Here is a 16,042-nt window from a genome sequence, read left to right on the forward strand (position 1 = left end):
AATTGCTAAAATTTTATTATAAATAATTTTTTCATGCATAAACAACATTCTACAACTACCCATCAAAATTGTAGCAAAAAAAATTGTAAATTTAAATTCTTTACCCATTGTTGGATTTTTTTCATAATCAATAGATTTCATAATCAATAGTTGTGGCAAAAAAAAAAAAAAACATAACCTCAAAAAAACTATTCACGCAACATAAAACTTTTCTAAAACCCCATAAACCCAAAACCCCCGATCTCTGCCTTCTCCTTCCTCAATCAAAACCCACCATACCCGTTCCCCTTCTCCTTTCCCGTTTCACCCACAACCACCACAACTCAGCAGGCAGCAGTAGCAGCGGCACCACCGCCCACAACAACCGCAACACACAAACCACCATAATCAGACCATATCACTGCTGAACTTCGTTCCTATAACTCCAGAACACCACCGTGTACCACAGAAACACCACCAACGGCAACGGTTCAAAACCCATTTCAGACTCACTTCTCAAAATCCTTTCAATGGCTTACATTTCTGTATCTAAACCCTACCAATGGTCTCCCAGGGTTTTTCCCACCATACCCAGAACCTTAAACCCTTCCTCCACCTTCAATCTCCTCCGCTTCTTCACTACCACCGACGACTCTGCCTCCTCCGTGGATCAAAACCCAAACCCAGTTCCGGGTCCTGAAGCTCCACGGCCCTCAAACCCGAACCCGGAAAATGTGGAGCCAAGGGTGATTCAGAGAACCCCACGAGGTAATTTTCGAAACCCAGAAAAGATAGAGGATGTTATATGTAGAATGATGGCGAGTCGGGCTTGGACGACCCGGTTACAGAACTCGATTCGGGCATTGGTGCCCGAGTTCGATAATTCATTGGTTTGGAATGTGTTGCATAGTGCTAAGAACTCGGAGCATGCGCTCCAGTTCTTCAGGTGGGTCGAGCGGGCCGGGTTGGTCCGCCATGACCGTGATACCCATTTGAAAATGATTGAGATTTTGGGCAGAGCTTCGAAGCTCAACCATGCTAGGTGCATACTGTTTGATATGCCAGAAAAAGGGGTGGAATGGGATGAGGAATTGTTTGTTTTGATGATTGAGAGCTATGGTAAAGCTGGGATTGTTCAGGAGGCTGTTAAGATTTTTCAGAAAATGAAGGAATTGGGTGTGGAGAGGACTGTGGAGTCGTATGATGCTTTGTTTAAGGTGATTTTGAGGAGTGGGCGGTATATGATGGCGACGAGGTACTTTAATGCCATGTTGAATGAAGGGATTGAGCCAACTCGTCATACTTACAATTTGATGATTTGGGGGTTCTTTTTGTCGTTGAGGTTGGAGACGGCAAAAAGGTTTTATGAGGATATGAAGAGTAGAGGGATTTCGCTGGATGTGGTCACTTATAATACTATGATTAATGGGTATAATCGGTTTAAGATGATGGATGAGGCAGAGAAGTTGTTTACGGAGATGAAGGGGAGGAACATACGTCCTACGGTTATAAGTTATACTACCATGGTAAAGGGGTATGTTTCGGTTGGGCGAGTTGATGATGGGTTGAGATTGTTTGATGAGATGAAGTCTTTTGGTATTAAGCCTAATGATGTTACGTACACCACCTTGTTGCCTGGGCTTTGTGATGCAGAGAAAATGCCTGAGGCTCGAAGTATATTGAAGGAGATGGTTGAGAAGCATATTGCTCCTAAGGATAATTCCATCTTTATGAAATTGTTAACTTGCCAATGCAAGTCCAGTAACTTGGATGCGGCTACAGATGTGCTAAAGGCGATGATTCGGTTGAGCATACCCACAGAGGCTGGTCATTATGGTGTCTTAATTGAGAATTTTTGCAAGGCTGAGGACTATGATCAGGCCATTAATTTGTTGGATAAGCTTATTGAGAAGGAAATCATCTTGAGGCCACAGAGTTCTTTGGATATGGAGCCTAGTGCTTATAACCCAATGATTCAATATTTGTGCAAGCATGGGCAGACAGGGAAAGCGGAAATCTTTTTCCGGCAATTGATGAAAAAGGGTGTTCTGGATTCAGTTGCTTTTAACAATTTGCTCTGTGGTCATTCTAAAGAAGGGAATCCTGATTTTGCTTTTGAAATTCTAAAGATCATGGATAGGAGAGGGGTCTCTAGAGATGCGGATTCATACAAATTGCTTATCAAGAGCTCCTTGAGCAAAGGTGAACCGGCTAACGCCAAAATGGCTTTGGATAGTATGATTGAAGCTGGGCATCTTCCAGATTCATCACTATTCAGGTCAGTCATGGAGAGCTTATTTGAAGATGGGAGGGTGCAAACTGCAAGCCGGGTGATGAAGAGTATGGTGGAGAAGGGGGTGAAGGAAAATATGGATTTGGTTGCTAAAATCTTGGAAGCCCTCCTCATGAGAGGTCATGTTGAAGAAGTCCTGGGACGCATTGATCTATTTATGCATAACGGGTGCTCACTTGATTTTGACAGACTTTTGTCTGTTCTTTGTGAGAAAGGGAAGACAATTGCTGCTCTTAAGCTGTTAGATTTTGCTTTGGAGAGAGACTATACCATAGACTTTTCAAGTTATGACAAGGTTTTGGATGCTCTTTTGGCAGCAGGGAAGACACTCAATGCATATTCAATATTGTGTAAAATAATGGAGAAAGGAGGGGCCTCTGATTGGAGTAGTTGTGCTGATCTGATCAAGAGTCTTAATCAGGAGGGAAACACAAAGCAAGCAGATATTCTCTCTAGAATGATTAAGGGTGAAGAGAAGTCCCATGTGAGCAAAAAAGGGAAAAAACATGCTACTGTTGCTGCCTAATGTCCTGTCTCTTCACTTTTCTTCTGCTGTTTTGAGTTGAGAATTCACACATGAACTTTTTTTAAATGATGAGAAAAGTTTCATTCTTAGGGGAATAATTCGTTAGAATTGAAATGTAATCTGTTAGTGGCTTTGTTTCAGTTCTGGGGTTGTAATTCCTCTTGGCAAATTTCATGTTTTCCTCTTCAAATTACTGTTGAAGTCTTACAAGAAAGAGAGTAACTGACCTTTTTTGCAAAATTTGGATATTAGTTACATCAATCTTCTTGAGGGTTTTTTTCCCTCCTAATTTGTTTATTTGATGGGTCTAGTGCCATCACATACAATCCCTTGGTCTTTTGCAGTCATAATTTTGGTCAAGATTACTAGCTGCTTACTCAGCTTGCTAGAGTTTGCACAATATCAGTGGGAAGACTAGGCCTGGAACTTGGTTCAAGCTAGGCCTGGAACTTGGTTCAAATTAAAAGTTTTATGCTAAAAAATCTGACCAAGCTTTGCTTTGATCGCTAACTATGCAATAAATCTGGAAGGCATCAGCTGTTGCTAAATAATTCGGCTGCAAGCTGAAGTCTTTGAGCTCATTTTGGCAGACTTGGACCTAAATAAGCAGCAAACCGTGATGCCCCGAAGCCATAGGCCCATACCCCCTGATCCTTTTCCTTTCCATAAGATGTTAATCCATAAATCCTTTGTCAGTAGAATATCTCAATGGTTTTGTCCATTATCTCTTCCACCCTCTCCCTCTACTCTTGAGTGATGAAGACGTGCCTGGCTTTGCACCTGATCTCAAACTCGTGGGTAATCTTCCTTTCAGTGTGAACAGTGCTCAACTCACCAACTTGTTTGAAGGTGCTGGAAATGTTGAAATGGTTGAGGTGCTATACTAATGTAAATTCCCAACTTTTCTTTTTTACACTATCTGTGTATATGTGGTGAAAAAGAAATATGGGTTTTCTTTTTTATTTTGTTAACCCCCCAAAAAAAACAAAAAGAGAATGTTTGAAAGTAAAGAAACCCAATTGGTTAAATGTGCTGTTGTTGTTGTTGTTGGTAGGTGATTTATGACAAGACAACTGGAAGAAGCAGAGGGTTTGGATTTGTGACCATGTCTTCGGTTGAGGAAGTTGAAGCTGCTGCTTAACAGTTCAATGGCTATGTTAGTAAATCATATTCTATTTACTTGAGTTGGTAATGAGTTCTATTTCTTTATGGTATTGTTACTACGGTTTTTAAAGTAAAAAAGACAAATTTATGGCTTTCTTATTCCATTATGTTCCTTTTTTTCGGGGGTAGATCAACTCCTCTTTGTTTAATTGTTTTACTGAGTTCAAGCTCAAAAACATGCTTGTGGCCCCAAATTAATTATCTAGAGAGTTTGGTGTGATGGCAAGAGCCTCTCACCAAAAGCAATAGGTCACATGTTTGAGTACTGGTTTCAGCCTCTCCAAACATTAATTGGGGGTAAGGTGGTCTACCAATCACCTCTCCTAGACCTCGCAAAATTGGGACCTTTGTGCACTAGTTACAATTTTTATTTGTTAGAAAGTTTAATCAGAGCTAGAAATTAGGCCAATTTTGGTTAAAGTTGAATAATATTCGGTTTTGAAGCTTTTTTGGTGTGAGGCAGGTGTTGCATCCGGATTTTGATTGTAGTAATTGCTTAATGGACAATTTTTTAGTGTACTTATATTATGGTTTATTCTTCTTGAGCATGTGACTGATATGGTTACTGCATCTGATCATAATTTCATAACATTTGGCAGGAACTTGAGGGAAGGGGCACTACGGGTGAATGCTGGACCTCCTCCACCTAGGAGGGAGGATTCCTCTTTTAGAGGTGATTCTTCTTTTAGAGGTAACAGAGGTGGGGGAAGTTTTGGTTCTGCCAATCGTGTTCATGTGGGTAACCTTGCATGGGGCGTTGATGATTTAGCACTTGAGAATTTGTTTAGCGAGCAAGGAAAGGTTATGGAAGCAAGGGTGGTTTTTGACTGGGAGAGTGGTAGATCAAGAGGTTTTGGTTTTGTAACCTACAGTTCTGCTGAAGAGGTCAACAGTGCTATTGAATACTTGAATGGTGTTGTAAGTACAGTATCACTCCTATCTCTCTCTCTCTCTCTGAGGATGTCATTTTGTGGGCAGATATGTTGTTACATAAATGTATGTGGGTTTCTTTTATTTGAGTTGCTTGATACAACCAGAAGTCTCATAGAAATAATTAATTATCACAATGTCCCATATTGCTAATTAGCAATATTATTTAGTTTCTTTTCTTTCTTTTTGGTCCATTGTTCAACAACATTTACCACATTACGAGTCTTAGTGTATAATTAAAATTATTTGGTAGCCAGTATTTGCTTTATGATAATTTACCTGTTTGTCATCTGAATGATGGTTATGCAGGGCACTTGATTAGTTGATGTTCACTGAAATAGTAATTTTACAACCAAAATTTTTGTCAACATTTTCTGAATTTCATTCATGTTCAGTCCACGAGTGGGGTTGTAAGATTCATTAAATTCATGCTCTATGCTTGTGTGTGTGTATATATATTAATTATGAATTATTTGATTGTATCTTGTTACTAACCAGATATTAGCAATCTGATACATATATCCAGGCTAGGTTAATGAGAACTCTTGATATATCAATATAGATAGTCACTAATGTTGATGGGCATATAACTCTGAGGATGCAAACTAGTTTGTTTGATATGTGGTAGGCTATTTTAAAAAATGTTTCAATTGAACTGATACTAATATACGATATGTTTGTAGATGAGTGATATATTTAAATAATGTGCATTCTCAGATTCTAGTGTGTCATTCATTCTGCAAAACTGAAACTCTCTTAGAGTTTGGAAGTTATTTTTGACATAACATTGAAATATTTTAAGATATGGTAGATAGTAAATACGTGTTACATGTCTGATCTCATTTCTTACTGCTGAATCGAATCACCATTCATAGACTGGATTTGATTTTGGTGACTGCAGCTATGCGATGTCACAATAACTTGTTTATATCTTGTTTCCAAACTTATTTACATTTTGCTCTTTGAAAATTTGTTGGTGTAGGACTTGAAAGGCAGACCACTACGAGTCAGTCAGGCAGACGCTAAGCCCCCAAGACGTCAATTTTGAGTTTTGACTCATTCGAATGTCCTTGACCATCACATGGGGTATAACTCTTAACCTACTGTAAATTAAATTGGGTTTAGGAGTTATTTATTTCAAGAAATCATTGTGTTCTAGCCCCTCCGTTCTCAATCCTGTGATTGTGTTTACTTTGATATGTGTAAAAGAGAGAGAAAAAGGAAAAGGAAAAAAAAAAGCTGCTGTAGATCTTTTATTTTGTTTTTGTTCTTTCTTTAGCTGCTCAGGTTCTGAGGTACTAACCGTTTATTTTCTAAATGGTTATGAACTTACCTGCTTGCCTTGGTGCTGCAATTTTGCACCCAATGGGTCTTGAATTCACAACCCACAATTCACCTTGAACTTACATGGGGAAGAGTTGCCAATTGAGCTAGAACTCATTGGCATTTTTTTTTTCTTTTCAAAACTATAAAATATGCTTATCTTTGTTACAGAGACTTGAAGTTGTGCAAGCTGGAACCTACTGATGTCCATCAAGAATGTACAGAAAATGGTCCTCGCACTACTGTAGTTTCTGGGCCTACAGATGGACGAGCTGATAAATGTGTTTTTTGAAAGATGATTATGTAAGTTCTGAGTATCATAATCCTGATAAGAAACTGATATGTTGCCTATCTGTTTGACTTTTGGCTGATCCAGTACATGCGTATTTTAATTGTTTGTCTTTCCCAAATATGTTTTAGATGATTTTGTAATTGTAGGATGAATGAAAGAAATGAGTTTGTTAATTTCTTGGATGAGTTTTCTAGTCTTCTAGCTCTGGTCAACCATGAAACTCTGAATCTTGTGAGAAAAAGTACCATGCTTTCTTTTCATGGTGAGCCCACTGGAAGGCCTTATTGATTTCACTGCCAGTTTCTAGGCCTTGGCCTGAAGAAATGACCTAAAGATATATATAGGGAAGAAAAGGAGTGTAGCGTTCTATTTTTGGTTTTTGGAAGCTAAGAGGAGTGGAGCTTTAATGGTAGGGTATTGGGGTTGCATAGTTTTAATAAGGTCTTCAGGTTTCATTTATATATTTTTCTCTCCTCTCCTTTGTGAATAGTAGGCTGTTGTGTTGAACTAAAGAATTCCTTAGAGAACGAGAGATACTAGCTGGCTATAGAAGAACGCTTAATAAACTGTAATAGTGAGTGGCTCACAATCCATGTGATTGTTAGTGTGGATGACTTTGGCATGAATGTCTTAATTTCTTGTTGGTTAGATTAATATCTATATTCTTTGGCAACTTGGGTGCCTATGGATTGTCTTTTATGGATGTTATGGTTTTGGGTGTAACTGTCTAGATGATGACTTAAATGGACTTGAGATGATATCAGTTTGCACAAGCCCTTTGGTTAAACCCAATTCAGCCCATCTGGGGGTTCCACCCAAAAAAAAAAAAAAATTTACATTTGGAAGTTGAATTGTCAGTCAACAATTGGTCAGCGATAATCAATATTGAAGGAGTTTATTATTGTGAAACTGGTTTGTGGTGATTTCTTAAGGTGTGATATTCTGAAGAAAAAAAACCTAATTAAACTGTTTTCTATTGTACTAAACTCTAGCAAATGCGAAAAATGTTTTCTGATCGAAACAAAATGGAACTTACAGTCACAAATTGAGTTTATCAACAAATAAATTAAAAAAAACTTACAGTTACAAATTGTTTCTTTGTTATGCAAGCACGATTTACATGTTACTTTGGTTAAAACATATACACATTATGTCATTATCTGTGTTTTGGTATAGTTTTATTGACGCCTCCATTTTTTAAGTTCTCAATTTTCCTAATCATACACTTTCTTTGGCACCAATTGTTTGTTCTGATCAATTACTTTCTTCTACTTCGTCAAAATTGTTCTATATCCTGCTCTATCTGCTAGCTGGAAGAAAATAAAAAATGTTGTTTATTGATGGAAATTAAAAAGAAGCTATTGCCTACTGGTGCTTCACTAGGCCTGTTGGGAATTAATACTAGTACTTTTGTTTCTCCATTCTCGAATTAAATTTGGGCAGTTAAGCTTTGATGCATGGCCACCTCTGTCTTCAGTGCAGGTCGGTCACAGTTGTGCAGTCACTCATCTGCCTTATACTGATTCCCCTACTCCCTTTCATATCACATTTACAATATTTTTCTTCTTCTATATATAGCCATAGAATTAGAAACCAAAAAGTGGCTTTTCAAAGAGCAATGAAACTACTTGTATTTATTAGTTTGTGCATACAAGAACATTGATTGGTGATCTCAGACTTCTAGAATTTCAAGTTTTAGTGTCGTTTGGCATGATTAATTTTGCTAACTTATTTTACTATTATCTTATTTTTGCTATTATTTATGGGTTCCATTGCACTTTTTGGTACTATCCATAGATTCCACTATACTATTTTAGTTAATTTTTACCTTTATTTACAGTACTTTCAGCAAAAAGTTTTTAGTTTCAGCAAAATATGTGGATTCCAAATAGATTCTTAGTGTTGATTTTTACTCATACAGCAGGACTGCAAAATTGTCGTTTATTGTTTATTTAAAGCAAGCCTAAGTTCAAAAATTGGAACTCTGACTAACTAGATTATTGTCTTGGATTCCTACACTGTATACCATGACAGTGATCTAACTCTCCAAGGCTATAGTACACAAGCTATAAAATCATGCAGGTTTATAACAAGAAGATTATTAAGTCAAACCCAATTACAGCAGGGTTTAAAGTAAAGCTAAATAACTCTTGCACACACTAACATACACATTACACACACCGTACATACAGCCTTTTTTTTAACTGAAACTGTGAAGTCATGATTTCAATTAAAAACAAAGATGTGTGTAATAACCATTGCTCATAAGTAAAATTCTGTCTAAACATTGGACCCGAGCTTAGTAAACGTTGGTAATGATAGTAAATGATGGATGGAGATACACAGCTGTAAAATGACTTTGGAAGATACTCCGTGTGACCATGTTATTGTCATTTTACTGTCAAAACCATAGTCCTTCTAATAATTATGACATCCCAAGCAATTCTTAGTACCTCACTTTCTATTAGAATTTTAGAACTTAATTGTCCTCTTCAATAATTTTTCCACTGGGGACTAGTAAACTGTTTTAGAATGCTAATCTCCCAGTGGCTAATATTCGATCTCCCGAATCAAAGTGTCATTTTAAAACGACACAAGTTTGACTCAAACGCCCACGTGAGAAGAAGATAGATACTATATAATCTAATAAATGGCAGCTGACTTTAGTCTTTACCATGTCTTTATGAAGAATCTTTCATCTTTCTTACATTTTTGCTTAATAGCAAATCTATAGCTTCATGATGAAGTTATGTACGTAGCTTTTGCAAATTACTTTATTCTGTACAACCTTTATTCCCTACCACCATAAAAAATATATGTATGAAACTAATCTTACTCAAGATTATATTGAGTTTTACAGTAAAATGACATTATCTAAAATACAGTAACTATATTTGTGACCAGAAAAGCCAATAAATTTTAGCTTTTCCAATATATATTATCTAACAGGTTATGATCAAATAGAAATGGCAGATTGTAAGCTTTAAGGGGAAGCATATCAGCATGGCTTGGACTTTGGTGTGGAAGTCAACGAGCAGTGACCTCACAACTCTTTTTTTCATTTATTTATATTTTTTCAAAAATTCGATTCCCTCCTCTGTCAGTAAGGAAATAGTGAAAAATGAAGTCCCAACTCAACAACAAGTGGGTCCTCTACTTCTTATTAAATCCGCGTGCTTCCCATTTTTTGGCTGGAACCTGAAGCTAAGTTTTAACTCTTTCATTCACCTAAATTAAGGTATCTTCTGTGTCCCTGACCACTGGTTTTAGTACTTGGGTACACATTTCCATTGCCAAATGTTGTACAGTTTTAGAATAATTCACTTTCACACATTCTTTGCCACAATTATCTTACGCGATAGATTGTAATTTGTTGTAATATGTATGAAAGTATGTGATACTTGAATTATTCATAGTTTTTATGTTATTTTTCAATGGCCAAGATGCTAAAAAATAGATAATTTTGAAACCCAAAAGTCCAAAACAAGTTGGCGTCGACAAAAACAAGAGTGGTTACTAAAAAAAGTAAGAAAATTACAAACTAAAATGAGTTATACGTTGTAGTTATGTGAACTGCCCCATAATCCTATATGCCTTCACCTGTTTTATTTTTTATTTTTGTGGGTTTCTTTATACATGGTTATAAGTTCCATGAGCTTCACACTCCCTTATAAAGGTTCCCACTGAAATGGTGAAAACCCATAGATGAAGATATAGAGAGAATATTCAGCATTCCTTAATTGTAAGTTTTCATGTCTGTCCTTTTGAATTGTTCAGTGGACTCTGTGCCTGCTTCATTCTTAACTTCATGGGTTTTGTTTTGTCTAATTAATAGATTGTTTTTTCTTCTTCTAATTTTCTGCTTTATTATTGTTATTTTGAGAGACCCTTTTCTCCTTTAAGCTGGCATGTTAATGCAAGAATTAGCAATGACCACTTTACATTGTTCAAGATTTTTGTGGTTCTGGATTGCATCTGGTGTTACTTTACACTTCATCTGAACATGAAACAATGTTATGAAACAAACTAACACATTTATTTTGTTGCAACTTGCTAAGAGCTAATGTGACGAAACTCACAGGTTAACTTCACTTTCTACATGAAAATGAGATAGTACTTTTGGCTTATAAAAAATGAAATTATTCCAGTCTTGTTGGAGTGTTTTGAAAAATGAAATTATGGCTGTATTCCACAACTTCCATTCTCAGGCGGTGTTTGAGAAGAGTCTTAATGCTTCATTCCTAGCCCTTATTCCTAAGAAAGTGGATGCTGTGGAGGTCAAGGATTATCGGCCTATTAGCTTAGTTGGTGGGATGTATAAGATTATTTCTAAGGTGTTGGCTAATCGGCTTCGTAGGGTGGCGCATGGACTTATTTCGGATTCACAAAATGCTTTTGTGAAGGGCAGACAGATTTTGGATTCCGTCTTGATTGCTTCTGAATGTATTGATAGTAGATTGAAGTCAGGAGTTCCGGGGGTGTTATGTAAGTTGGATGTGGAGAAGGCGTATGATCATGTGAGTTGGGATTTTTTAATGTATATGCTGCGGCGTTGTGGTTTCTCAGAAAAATGGAGAAAATGGATAAGGTATTGCATTTCAACTGTGAAGTTTTCCATTCTGATCAATGGTAGCCCATCTGATTTCTTTGGAAGTTCTAGGGGGCTTCGGCAAGGGGATCCCTTATCTCCATTGTTGTTTGATATTGTGATGGAGGCGTTGAGTCGTATGTTGGATGTGGCTATATCCACTGGGCAATTCTCAGGCTTTTTTGTGGGCCGTATGACTGGTTCTTCAGTAATGGTATCTCACCTTTTATTTGCAGATGACACGTTGATTTTTTGTGATGCTGAACCTTCTCAGATTGCTAATTTGAGGGCGATTCTTGCTAGATTTGAGGAGGTGTCAGGGCTTCGTATTAATTTAGGGAAATCTGAGTTGGTACCTGTTGGAGGGGTACCCAATTTGGAGGCTTTGGTGGGTTTGTTGGGGTGTGGACTGTCTTCTCTGCCCTTGAAATATTTGGGCCTTCCTTTAGGTGCAAAATTCAAGGACTTATCTGTTTGGAACCCTATTCTTGAGAGAATGGAGAGGAGATTAGCAGGTTGGAAGAGAATGTATTTATCTAAAGGAGGTAAGGTGACACTCATTAAAAGCTCACTATCGTCCTTACCTACATACTTCCTTTCCCTTCTTCCTTTACCGGGTAAGGTGGCTAAGCGTATGGAGAAGTTACAAAGAGATTTTTTATGGGATGGGATTGGTGGTGAACCTAAATTTCATTTAGTTGATTGGGCCAAGGTTTGTAGGCATTTGCAGGATGGGGGGGTTGGGTATAAGACAGTTGAGTAATTTTAATTCTGCCTTATTAGGTAAATGGTTGTGGAGGTATGGTACCGAGACTGATGCTTTATGGAGGAGGGTTATAGAGGCAAAATATGGGAACATGTGGGGTGGTTGGTGTACGAAGAAGGTGACAAGTCCTTATGGGGTCAGCTTGTGGAGATATATTAGAAGTGGCTGGTTGAACTTCTCTAAACTTCTTGTTTATGATGTGGGGGATGGTACTAGAGTAAAATTTTGGAAGCATGTGTGGTGTGGGGATTGTACTCTCCAAGAGGCCTTTCCGGAGCTATATTCTCTTAGTAGGTCCAAGGACTCCTCAGTAGCTGAAGTTATGGGTTGGTCTGCTGGGAGGTTTCATTGGAATGTGCAATTTCGTCGTCCACCACAAGATTGGGAAGAGGAAGCCTTTGACCGGTTTATGGGGCTAGTCTATTCCTCGTCAGTGAGAGGGTTTGGTCCAGATAAGGTTTGTTGGAAGTCTGCAAGGAATACAAGATTTGAGGTTAGAAGTTATTACAGTTCCTTCTACCCTCATAATCGTGTTTCCTTTCCATGGAAAATGATATGGCAATCGAAGGCACCTCCAAGGGTAGCCTTCTTTTCTTGGTTTGCTTCCTTAGGTAAGATCTTAACAACAGACAACCTTCGTAAAAGACGAGTGATAGTTCTTGACTGGTGCTTTATGTGTAAGAGGTGTGGGGAGTCGGTGGATCATCTTCTACTTCATTGCACCATAGCTTGGGAGTTGTGGTCTTTGGTTTTCTGTTTGTTTGGCATTCAGTGGGTTATGCCTCGTACTGTTATTGAGGTGTTTGAGGCTTGGCAAGGAAAGTTTGCGCGACATCGTCACATTGATGTTTGGAGATTAGTACCTCATTGCTTGATTTGGTGCATTTGGCGAGAAAGGAATGCTAGAAGTTTTGAGGGTTGTGAACGATCTTTGCTGGAGATTAAGTCTTTTTTCTTACACACACTCTTTGAATGAAGTGTGGTTTTTTCTCATTTTTCTTGTTCTTCCCTTTCTATTTTTCTTGACCGTTGTTCTTTTGTTTCTTGATTTTTGTACCCATAGTACATCCCCAATGTACTCGTCTTGGCTTTGTCTTTATTATCATTAATAATATTCTTACGTTATTTATCAAAAAAAATTTGGTATACTTTTCCTTTCACATGATTCGTAACAAGTCTATGTACGGAAAAAGTTGCTTGACTCATGTGTCTTGAGCGTTCTTGTGGTGGTTAATAAATTTGGTGCTGCGGTATATTTTCATGGTAGATCAAATCCACTGATTGAAGACACATGACATCTCCGCTTTTTCTCAAACGCTATGGCTACTGGTAGATCAAGATCTGTGAGGTATGTTTGCTCTAGCAAGGATCATGACATAAAGCTGATAATATTTTAGTTATAGCATGCGCTGATAATCACCTTGAGCATTGATCATCAAAAGTGTAGAGAATTTGGTACTCACAATTCCCTATTCAATATTGTACTGAAATTCTTAATATTTTGAACTTTCAGATTTCGAGATGATCTTGAAACTGCAAACTGTACACCACCCAATGATAGTCATTTGTTAATGCCAACTCATAACATCAATGATAAACAGGCACCTGATATGTGCCTTAAGAGTACTGAGGAAGATGCAATAGGCAAGTACTCTCTCGGAAGAGAACTTTCCAATGTCTTCTCTGAGGATTATGATGTGGTGGAGAAGATAATATTGGATCCTCGGGGACCTGTTTTAAACAGATGGAACAAAATCTTCCTGTTGGCACGTTTGCTTTCTCTTTTCGTGGACCCCTTGTTTTTTTACTTACCAGTGGCTAAGGAAGAGGCGTGCATTGAAAATATGGAGTCCCTTGAAGTAGCCCTTACTATCATTCGGTCAATAATTGATGCGTTTTACATTGTTCAGATTTTTGTTAGATTTCGAATGGCTTATGTCTTCCTCTCGAGTATTTGGGAGAGGAGAGCTTGTTATTGACCCTTCAAAGATTGCTTCAGGATACCTTCGCAAAGACTTTTGGCTAGACCTTGTGACTACCCTACCCCTTTCACAGGTATGTAGCTAGTTTCTGTACATTTATGCTTTGAATATACCAAGATTGGAATTCTACTTCTTCTTGGGCTCTTGTGCACACATTGCCTCGAAAGAATTCATTCTTCTGCGTTCCTTTGCATTCAGAAAGTGCATAAAGGCCTGTTTGTAGGTATTCTTGGATACTATCCAATTATACTGTCAAAAAAGGACATGATTGACTCAACAAAAAAAAGGGGGACACTATTAATTGATTAGTCCTCTTCTGATTTTCTAATATATGTTTTGAGAATTTATATTTTTTGCCCTTTGCTAAATTAAACTTGCAATGCCACCATTACAGAGAATGCTAAGTAGGTTCACTAGACACAGTTGTAAACTTGTAATATATATATATATATATATATATATATATATATATATATATATATATATATATTTTAAATTTTTATTTGGATGAATGTAAACTTGTAATTATAAACATCATAGCCTCATATGTTTAAGCTTCCATATTATGGTAGATATTGATTTCGGCTGCAATCCCAAATTTAAGAGGTTCAGAAATTACCCCAACAAGTACTGTTGTTCGCTTCCTTATCATTTTCCAGTACCTCCTGAGAATATATCATATCTATCCGCTCACATCTGAAATTGTCAAGGCCAATGGGGTTATGATGGAAACAGCATTGGCTGGAGCTGTATACAATCTGATGCTCTGTAAGTTGGCAAGTCATGTAAGTTACAATTAAAAATGACTTTCTTGACTGAGACTTGTGATGCAGTCAATAAGTACCTGTAAATGCTAAAGTATTTTCAGACAGTCTGCATTGTCTAAAAGATTTTATACTGTTTAATGTTTGTGAATGTGGGATTTCTTATGAGCTTAATTGGTTTCTGTGACTAGTTCAGAATTATGTAAATTTGACTCCACTTGTTCTTTCTTTTTTGTTGAAAAGGTTTTAGGATCCTGTTGGTACCTCTTATCCATTCTACGACAAGAAGAATGTTGGATGAAAGTTTGCAGTCTTGAACAACATGATTGCAAATATTGGTTTTTATATTGCAGTGATGCAGATAACCCTATAAGAGCTGCTTGATTCAAATCCAGCAATATCTCAAGTCTATGTGATGGAACTAGTGACTTCTTTCAGTTTGGCATTTATGGTGAGGCAGTGACTTCTGGAACGACAGCCTCAAGGTTCTTCAATAAGTACTACTTCTGTCTTTGGTGGGGCCTGAGGAATCTGAGGTAACTATCTCTTTGGCTGGACTAGACATTACAGGATGAAAACTGCCAACTGTTTCATTACGTTACTCATTAGTTGAAGGAAATATCCATCCTTAAAAATGGTACTATTACAAGAGAGAGGATCAATATCAATCCCAATAATAAATTTGCAAAAACCTCATCCTTTTGAAATTATGAGAGTGAATTGAAATTTGTTAAGTAATAGTTTCATCTCAAATGCTATTAGAAACAAGATGCATTCATCCTTATGTTTTATTCAATGCAATATAGAATGGTTTATATCAAATCTGATCTCTCCCCCCCCCCCCCCCCTGCTCTCAGAAAATGAAATTCACTCTCCCATGTTTCTTATTCTAACCAAATCTATCAATTTTGCAGCAGTTTGCGACAGAATCTCGTCACAAGCGCTTATATTGGAGAAATAAGTTTTGCTTTTGTCATTGTGATCCTTGGATTGGTGCTTTTTGCACTGCTTATAGGGAATATGCAGGTAGGTCTAGCTGTTAGAGAACATCTTTTCAGGTCCTAGAAATTCATCTTCAGAATGTATGGCTCTGTGCTGCTAGTGTTAGGCCTCATAAAAGGTTCACACCTAGATAAATATATATGTTTTTATGCAAGGTTCATGCTAGTTCTTAGTTGATGCTACATTCAATTAATTTCAAGTTTCTTTGGTGTTCTGTAAAATCATTCCATTATGACAAAGAAATAGATGTTAAAACAGAATTGTTAATTAGAAATTGGAAGATTGCTACTTTCAGCACTGCTCTGTTAAATTTTTCAGTTAAGTTTCTAACTTAAGCTGCTGGATCTTGGATTTTTTTTTTCCAGCTGACAGAGTTCATTTTCCTTTGAGTTTTGGATTTTCATGTTGATTTACTTTTCAATACTTTTAAACT

The 16,042-nt window shown here is 37.3% G+C and overlaps 1 protein-coding gene and 2 pseudogenes across 1 annotated transcript; all 3 read left to right on the forward strand.

Annotated features, from left to right (window-relative positions):
- Window positions 1-229: 229 nt before the first annotated feature.
- LOC142643317 (large ribosomal subunit protein mL102 (rPPR5)-like) lies at window positions 230-3,212 on the forward strand. Its single transcript, XM_075817886.1, has one exon. The coding sequence runs from the start codon at window positions 510-512 to the stop codon at window positions 2,796-2,798; it is 2,289 nt and encodes a 762-aa protein (XP_075674001.1). The 5' UTR covers window positions 230-509; the 3' UTR covers window positions 2,799-3,212.
- A 269-nt stretch (window positions 3,213-3,481) lies between these two features.
- On the forward strand, window positions 3,482-15,906 carry LOC142644488 (30 kDa ribonucleoprotein, chloroplastic-like; annotated as a pseudogene).
- On the forward strand, window positions 13,090-15,784 carry LOC142643318 (protein CNGC15a-like; annotated as a pseudogene).
- Window positions 15,907-16,042: the final 136 nt, after the last annotated feature.

Source organism: Castanea sativa, chromosome 7, assembly GCF_040712315.1.
Source record: "Castanea sativa cultivar Marrone di Chiusa Pesio chromosome 7, ASM4071231v1".
NCBI lineage: Eukaryota > Viridiplantae > Streptophyta > Magnoliopsida > Fagales > Fagaceae > Castanea > Castanea sativa.

Bases quoted from the DNA above. Each gene is read 5' to 3' on its own strand.
- LOC142643317 (XM_075817886.1), top strand. From the start codon at position 510: ATGGCTTACATTTCTGTATCTAAACCCTACCAATGGTCTCCCAGGGTT.